The 8,873-nt window shown below is 54.3% G+C and overlaps 1 protein-coding gene across 15 annotated transcripts in view; it reads left to right on the forward strand.

The window, feature by feature from the left end:
* Positions 1-6,437, forward strand: part of NLRC5 (NLR family CARD domain containing 5) — a 103,163-nt gene extending 96,726 nt beyond the window's left edge. For 14 of the 15 annotated variants that reach the window (XR_014804746.1, XR_014804749.1, XR_014804748.1 and 11 more), the window contains 8 exons: positions 199-282; positions 429-506; positions 1,433-1,516; positions 1,603-1,674; positions 2,198-2,281; positions 3,484-3,567; positions 3,900-3,983; positions 5,368-6,432. Coding sequence is in view for 11 of the 15 variants with exons in the window: in XM_021093211.2 (XP_020948870.2) it covers positions 199-282; positions 429-506; positions 1,433-1,516; positions 1,603-1,674; positions 2,198-2,281; positions 3,484-3,567; positions 3,900-3,983; positions 5,368-5,479 (682 nt within the window). In the remaining 4 variants the exon portion in view is untranslated. 15 annotated transcript variants of the gene reach the window in all.
* The last annotated feature ends 2,436 nt before the right edge of the window (positions 6,438-8,873 follow it).

Consider the following 8,873-nt stretch of genomic DNA (forward strand, 5'->3'; position numbering starts at 1 on the left):
ACCTCAGCATCCAGGCAGAGGGGCTGGGTTACCTCCTGGCACTGCTGATTCCGGGACCTTGAGCCTGCCCTGTCTCTACCCTTCTCTGGGCCTCTCTGCCCCATCAGGGGTGGTGTGCAGCAGGGGTACTGTCCCTTGGGGCCCCGTCAGAGGGAGGGGGATGGGAGAGTCCAAGGATCTGACTCCGCCCCTCCTCAGCCTCTCAGCCAATGGCATCGGCCCGGCAGGGGGAGTGCGGTTGGCGGAGTCCCTCACCCTTTGCGAGCACCTGGAGGAGCTGATGTGAGTGTCTGCCCACTGGGCCGCCCTCTGCCCTCTGTGTCCCTGCAGGCCCTCTGTGTCCCTGCAGCCCCCCTGGCCCGGGGCACAGGACAGGGGTCTGGAGCGGGCCAGCCTGGAGTTCAGTCTCACCCCCTCTCCTCTTCCAGGCTTGACTACAATGCTCTGGGAGATCTCACAGCCCTGGGGCTGGCCCGAGGGTTGCCTCAGCACCTGAGGGTCCTGCAGTGAGTAGCCCCCGCCCGCGGTGTGTGCAGGGTTAGCGGGGAGCACAGGGAATCAGGGCCCCCCATTGGCAGAGCTGCCTTGCCTTCGGGGAAACTGTAACGTGTACTGGGGCTGGCTGCCCCTCTCCCGCCACTGGATCTGGGACAGGGAGATCAGGAGACCCAGCCTGGTCCCAGCTCTGCCACCAACCCCTCGTGTGCCCTTGGCCAAGCCCCTGCTCCTCTGAGTCTTAGTTTCCTCATCTTTCAAAGAAGCACAGGAGTTCCCATTGTGGCTCAGTGGTAACAGAGCCAACTGGTATCCATGAGGATGTGGGTTTGATCCCTGGCCTCCCTCAGTGGGTTAAGCATCCCAAGTTGCTGTGGCTGTAGTGTCGGCCAGCAGCTACAGCTCCAGTTGGACCCCTAGGCTGGGAACTTCCATATGCCACAGGTACAGCCTTAAAAAGACAAAAAAAAAAAAAAAAAAAAAAAAGTACAACAATCCCAGCTCAGTGCACCCTTTGAGCCGATCTCTAGGGGTGAAGTGTCAGCAGAGGGCTATGCAGGAGCAAAGTCCCACACAGCACGGCCTCGGCACTGCGCAGTTCGTGTCCTTGATCTTGCTTGAGGTCCTTGGGGCTGGGATTTCTCTTTGCTCCATTTTCTAGGCAAGGGAACTAAAGACAGGAGAAGTGTAGGAAGCTTACCCTATTAATATGAGAAGGAGCCTGGCCTTGAACTTGAGATCTCAGACCCCAAAGCCAGGGCCCCTGATACCCACCCAGGTCCTGTGTGGGTGGGGAGGGGGTTGGGGAGGCAGTTACCCAGAGATTGTCTAGGGTCTGGGGGTACAGCCTGAGACAAAGTTGAGGGTGGGGAATCCAGCCCTCCAATCCCCACATCTGGTCCCCCAGGCTGTCCTCACCCCCTCTTCCTTTCCCTAGCCTGCGGTCCAGCCACCTGGGCCCAGAGGGGGCGCTGAGCCTGGGCCAGGCACTGGATGGATGCCCATACGTGGAAGAGATCAAGTGAGTAGGGGCCATGGAGCTGCGGCAGGTGGACACGCGGGGGAGGGCCTGGGGAGTCCTCTCACGGGTGTCTCCCTCGCCTGCAGCTTGGCCGAGAACAGCCTGGCTGGAGGGATCCCACATTTCTGTCAGGGGCTCCCGATGCTCCGGCAGATAGAGTAAGTAGGCTTCTTTGACTACCTGGGGAGTAGGGGTACGGGGGCAGCCCTTCTCTGGCTGAGCCTGACACCTGGGAAGGCTTTGGAAGTGACAGAGGCCTCAGGTATGGGGGGGAGTCTGGGACATAAAAGGGGGCACTTGGAGTTCCTGTCATGGCTCAGCAGATTAAGAACCCAACTGGTATCCATGAGAATGCAGGTTCGATCCCTGGCCTCGCTCATTGGGTTAAGGATCCATTGTGGCCATGAGCTGTGGTGTAGGTCACAGATGCGGCTCGGCGGATTCACATGACTGTGGCTGTGGTGTAGGCCTGCAGCTGCAGTTGCAATTCAACCCTTAGCCTGGGAACTTCCATATGCCACGGGTGCGGCCCTGAAAAGACAGGGGGCGGGGAAGGACTTTCCCCAGACTCCCAGGCTGCCCCAGACCCTGGCCACTCCGCTCCCTCCTGCTCTGACTGCGGGGTGGGCAGAGGGGAACTGGGCTGAGGTGGGCCCCTGACTCAGACACCTCTGTCCCCAGCCTGATGTCATGTGAGATTGACAACCAGACTGCCAAGCCCCTCGCCGCCAGCTTCGTGCTCTGCCCAGCCCTGGAAGAAATCATGTGAGTGCTTGCGAGAGCCCCGAGCTGGGACAAGTGGGACCTGGGGCCTGGTTCCCTCTGCCCTGGGGGTCTTCCCATGTGAATATGGGGAAGGCACGCTTGCTCCAATCCCCTTCTTGAGGAAGTTCTAATACCTGAACTGTGAGGGTCATTGCTTCAAGCCTTTCGGACTTTCTTGCCTGTCTCTCCGGCTGTGGAGCGGCGGGAGGGGAGGTGGATCAGATGGTCTCCAAAGGCTCTTGCCCTTGACCTTCCCTTTGGGAGGCATCTGGATAGACCACCCTGCCTGATTTGTGGAGCTTTGGTTTACGAGGCTCGCTTGTTGGTAATGAAGAGGGGCTGAAACCCGCAGCCCCTGTTCCCGCCCCCGACCTGCCCACTGGCCATGCCTGCCGCCCTCTTGGCTGTCAGAGGTGCTCAGACCTTGGGGCCTGGCAGTGGTGCCCCAGGGATAAACTAGACCCTGGGACCCTGACTATGGTGGGAAAAAAATGCGATCTCCTAAAGCACAGGACACAACCGATTTTAGGATTTTAGGTTTGCCTTCTAAAGATTTTAATTCTCATGACGTTCCACCAAAAAGAAGGTCGCAGAACAGCGCTTTAACTCCTCACACTGGTGATTCTCCCTTTTTAGCCAGCAGGGGGCAGACCACAGGGCCAGCGCCTTAGGCAGGACAAGCTTCCAGCTAGAAGTTAATACCACTGTTTGCACTGTATTTATCCTTGTACCTACCTTCTATTTAGGGTCCTCATCACAGGTTTCTCATTGATAGCAGGGATCAATGCTCCCTAAGATTCACTTTGTTAAAGTGACACAGAAGGGGGAGAGGGAGCCCTGATTTAAAGAAAAACATGAGATAAATAATAATAGAGGTCATGGCGATGCAGAGATGAGGCAAAGTCAGGCTGGAGGCACGTACGTGGTGGGAGTTTGGATCATGATGTTGTTTCCGAAGACCACGTGTTCTGATCCGGAGAGCCAGTTCCTGAGGGGTGACCAGCTCGGGAATGGGGTTAGGGGGTAGGAAGGAAAAGGCTTCAGGGAGGGCACACAAGCACCCCATCAGGCAGCTCTCTGGTACCTGCACGGGAGCCTCCCCCCCCCCTCCCGGCAGCCCCCCCGCCCTGCCCACCTGCCATCCGTCTCTGCCCTCAACCTCACTGCTTTCTGCCACTGACCTTGGGGCCTCTACCCTGCAGGCTGTCCTGGAATCTGCTCGGTGACGAGGCAGCTGCTGAGCTGGCCCAGGTCCTGCCGCGGATGGGCCGACTGAAGAGAGTGGAGTATGAGGGGCACATCTGGAGGGGCCACAAGGGGGAGAGAAGGGCCAAGGGGAGACCTGTGTCCTGGGGAAAAACCAAGCGACCCTGGGGTCAGGGCCCTGCATCCCAGGAAGCCCTCCTGGACATACACACCCCGGTCCCCTCCCAGCCCCTGAGTCTCAACCTTCAGCCTTCCTGCCGCACTGCTGTCTGCTGAGTTCTCTAAGCAGATGTGTGGGGAGCCTGTGTCCCCCAAAACCTTGGCCCAGGGGATGGATATAGGGAAACCCGCTCCACCTCCCTCCCCTATCTCACGCCAGTCTCTTTCCTCTTCCTCTGTGTCCGCCGGGAAGCCTGGAGAAGAATCGGATCACAGCTCACGGAGCCTGGCTCCTGGCTGAAGGGCTGGCTCAGGGCTCTGGCATCCAAGTCATTCGGTAACAGGACTTGCAGGGGCGAGGATGGTGGGAGGTGGGGGCCACAGCAGCCTCTACAATACAAAGGAACTTTCTGTAGGAGGAGGCAGGACCTGGGTTGAGGGTTATCTATTTACTTATTTATTGCTTTTTTAGGGCCGCACCTGCGGCATATGGAGATTCCCAGGCTAGGGGTCCAATCAGAGCTACATCCGCCAGCCTACGCCATAGCCACAGCATTGTGGGATCTGAGGTGCATCTTCAACCTACACCACAGCTCATAGCAACGCCAGATCCTTAACCCACTGAGCAAGACCAGGGATCGAACCTGCAACCTTATGGTTACTAGTCGGATTCATTTCTGCTGCGCCACAACAGGAACTCCTGGATTGGGGATTATCAAAGGAGATTTGGCCCACTCCACCAGGAATGTGGCAGCCAGCAGACCTGGATCAAATCCCAGCTCTACTGGTTGCTGACTGTGTAACTTTGCCTCAGTAACTCAACCTCCCTGAACCTCGGTTTCCTCATTTGTAAACTGGAGACAATGATCATATCAGCCTTAGACGGGCGCTCTGCAGACTAAATGATTCTACAAAGCACTGAGTACAATTCCTGGCACATAGCAAGTGCTTAAAATGGTAACTGTAATCACAGCCACCACGTACAGTTGCACAGGCTGCACACTGTACCAAGGCCTTGCATCTAAAGGACACTGTTCACACCGTTGATGTGTTAGGTTTCTGGTAGTAGTGAAGGGTCTCGCTCTATAAAACTCAGTATATTATGACAGTTTCAGAAGATAGAAATAAAGTGTCTTAAAAAGGGGGAGCTTTCAGAGTTCCCATCGTGGCGCAGTGGTTAATGAATCCAACTAGGAACCATGAGGTTGCGGGTTCGATCCCTGGCCCTGCTCAGTGGGTTAACGATCCGGCGTTGCCGTGAGCTGTGGTGCAGGTCACAGATGCGGCTCGGATCCTGAGTTGCTGTGGCTCTGGCGTAGGCTGGCGGCTACAGCTCCGATTCGACCCCTAGCCTGGGAATCTCCATATGCCGCGGGAGCGGACCAAGAAATGGTAAAAAAAAAAAAAAAAAAAAAAAAAAGAAAGAAAAGGGGGGGGCCTTTCTCCTTATTTGCACAATGTGTCATATGAGCATGGCCCAGCTGGCATCACTAGCTTCCAGGGAAGAAGAGTGAGTGGAAGAAGTTGGGGTGGGCATGGGGGATACCATCTCCCTAAGGTAGCCATGCTGGTCTAACACCTGCTCCTACCTGCCAGGTAACTCTGGGAACAGCTCTTCCCCTTTGGGGCCTCAGTTTCCCCATCTGTGGGTTGGACAGAGGGTAGAGACAAGGACAAGTGAGCAGCTCCCAGTACTGAATGTCTGTCTCTGTGCCCCGCAGCCTGTGGAATAACCCCATCCCCCAGGACACGGCCCAGCATCTGCAGAGCCGGGAGCCCAGGCTGGACTTTGCTTTCTTCGACCATCAGCCACAGGTCCCCTGGGATGCTTGACGGCCCCCGCAAGACCCTTCCAATACAGCCAAGTGATGTCCGCTTCCATCCCCCAGGATAGAGGGCTCAGGAAAAGAGCCTCAGCTGGCTGTCCCGGCACACTGTTCCGGGAGGGAGAGACGCCGTTTTCCAGGCACGGTCTTCAGAATGGACTTTATGGGCGACAAAGAGCCTACCATGGCCAACAGACCACCCTCCATCACACATGACATGCATGACCAGTCGGGAATATGCAGCACAGTGAGGATGTCGTGGCGTGATGCAAGACACAGAAGGTTGCACGTGGCAGCGTTCCATGTGACATTGCATGAAACCTGCAGTGTGGCCTGTGGGTTGTTGGCGTGGGTCCTAGCACTACATGTGATGGGCAGTCCATATTTGAGACGTGGCAAATGTCCATGTCATATGCCATGTGGCTGGCCAGATGCCCTCATGCTGGTCCAAGATTTAATTTATTAATTTTTTAAACAAAGTATGTATTTATAGATTACCTTTCCAGAGCAGCTAAACCAGGGAATGTCTTCCAAACAAGTGCGATGAGGAAAGCATACAAGCACTGATCAGCCCAGTGGCCTGAGGTCCAGGGCCCTGGGCCAAGCCAGGGATTTAGCCACGAGGCTTGTGGATGACTATCCTCTCGCCTCAAGCCTCAGTTTTCCCAATCTGGGAACTGGCTCACCCCTCCTGTAGCTTCCCAGGTCTTAGAGCCCAGGTCCAGGTAGCGTTAGCCTGACCTTGGGGATCACAGGCCTGGGCTGTCCTGTGTAAGGGACAAAGCCAGATCTAAGGATGCAGCGGGTGGGGACTGCCAAGTTAGGCAAGGCCGCTGGACCCGGCCACTACCTCAGTGGATCTGACTGAACTCCCGGGAGCTCACAGTGTTCATGTTGTTTCCAAGAAGGCCCAAGGATTGTGAGCCAACTTTGATCAATAAATGTGAGTGATCTTCCGGCCTCTAGCTTGAGTCTGAGTTCACACCTCACCAACATCAGATGTTCACCCCCTGCCCTGGGGACTAGAGAGCAGAGCAGACCACAGAGAGATGCTCAGAGGAGCTCTGGCCTGGGAGTCAGGAGACATGGGGTCAAGTTCAGACTCTCTCGATATACGTGGTCCTGTGATCGAAGGCAAGTCACCGTCTCCCTCCAGCGCTCACCTGCATCATGAGGGTGATAGAGAAGCTCACGGTATTCAAAACAGTCTTTGTTTGACTTGCATTATATTTTTACTCTTTTCTGATTTAACTGTTGATATGTAAAATTGGGAACTTGGGGAGTTCCCGTCGTGGCTCAGTGGTGAACAAATCCAACCATGAGCCATGAGGTTGTGGGTTTGATCCCTGGCCTCGCTCAGTGGGTTAAGGATCCGGTGTTGCCGTGAGCTGCGGTGTAGGTCGCAGACGCGACTCAGATCCCGCATTGCTGTGGCTGTGGCGTAGGCCAGGGGCTACAGCTCCGATTGGACCCCTAGCCTGGGATCCTCCATATGCCGTGGGAGCAGCCCAAGAAATGACAAAAAGACCAAAAAAAAAAAAAAAAAAAAAAAAAAAAAAAAAAAAAAAGAGTAAGGTGCTGGAGACCGTAACTGTGCCCTACAGATGGGAGCACATCCCTCAATGTGCCACAGTCCTCACCACTCCCCAGTACTCCCTGCCCCCTTTTGCTGCTTGCCTGGTCCTTGTGAGAACCTGGGAACTCCAGGCTAGAGGGTTTCCACAGGCAGGTGGCATGTTGGGAATATGGCTTTGGAAGTCAGACAGGCAAGGAAAGGAATGTGACTTGCCCCCTTGCTGCCTGTCTTCAAGGCCAGGAACTGTTTCTGTATGAGTTAGTAACACCCCCTGGACCCCAGGGCTTTGGAGGGAAGCAACCTGTGCAAGGTCCCTCGTATGAAGATGCGGGTACAGGTTACCTGCCCATGCCCTTCCCCCTTAGGACTGAATATCAGGTAAAGTGGAGAAAGTCTCGAAGTGGTGGGAAAACAGCACCCCTCTCCTGCCTGTGGGTTAAACAAGTTGATGGCCAAGAGGCTGTCCTCCTCCAGAGGAGCCCCCCACTGTGAAAAGTGGAGCAGGGATGGACCTAGAGAGTCTCAGATTAAGTGAAGTCAGAGAAAGACATATCATCTGATATCAGTTATATGTGGAATCTAATAAAAATGATACAAAAGAATTTTTTTTTTTTTGTCTTTTTGCCATTTCTTGGGGCAGCATATGGAGGTTCCCAGGCTAGGGGTCCAATTGGAGCGGTAACCGCCAGCCTACGGTGGAGCCACAGCAACACGGGATGCGAGCTGTGTCTGCCACCTACACCACAGCTCATGGCAATGTCAGATCCTGAACCCACTGAGCATGGGCCAGGGATTGAACCCACAACCTCATGGTTCCCAGTCAGATTCGTTAACCACTGAGCTATGACGGGATCTCCAGAACTTTTTTTTTTTTTTTTTTTAAAAAGAAACAAACTGACAGATTTCAAAACCAATCTTATGGTTACCATAGGTGAAACCACGGAAGGAAAGAATTGGGAGGGTGGGAATAACATATGCACACTACTGTGTAAAAGAGATGATTAATGAGAACCTACTGGATGGCACAGGAAAATCTACTCAATAGTTTGTAATAACCTATGTGGGAAAAAAGAATGGATCTGTTTGTACAGAAGTATTTATATATAAATAAGTATATATATTAATATGACCGATTCACTTTGCTCTATTAAATTATAACTGGAGTTCCCGTCATGGCTCAGTGATTAGGAACCATGAGGTTGTGGGTTCGATCCCTGACCTTGCTTAGTGGGTTAAGGATCCGGCCTTGCCATGAGCTGTGGTGTAGGTCACAGACGTGGCTCGGATCCCGCCTTGCTGTGGTTGTGGTGTAGACCGGCGGCTACAGCTCTGATTAGACTCCTAGCCTGGGAACCTCCATATGCCATGGGAGCGGCCCTAGAAAAGGAAAAAAGACCAAAAAAATAATTAACTAATTAAACTATAACTATACACCATTAAAATTAAATTTTTTAAAAAAGTGGAACAGGGAGGGTGCAGTTACTGTAGAGGACCACTGGAGGGCAGGCTGGCTCACTGCGTGTCCTGAGATAGGTTCCCCTTTGTACCCAGAATGAGTTAGGAGGTGATGCTAGAGACTGTTTCCACCTGGCCTGGAAACTTGGAATGTCCCAGCCTGCTTGTGGCTCTCCTGGATGGCTCAGCCCTGACCGTTGCCAGCCTCTACGTTATCCTCAGTCCCCACCAAGCATGAGGAGAAAGTCCTCCAGCCAAGCGCCAAGCACCCACACCCCACGCAGGGACACTCTTACCCAGCTAGAGACAGGGCACACCTGGCACCGAGAAGGGCCTCCAGCTGGTCATGGGGAAGGGGATGGGCAGGTAG

The sequence above is a fragment of the Sus scrofa genome, chromosome 6, assembly GCF_054392235.1.
Source record: "Sus scrofa isolate SSC_HxYL_T2T_F1_AM1 chromosome 6, Sscrofa_HxYL_maternal_Yorkshire_Landrace_v2.0, whole genome shotgun sequence".
Lineage (NCBI taxonomy): Eukaryota > Metazoa > Chordata > Mammalia > Artiodactyla > Suidae > Sus > Sus scrofa.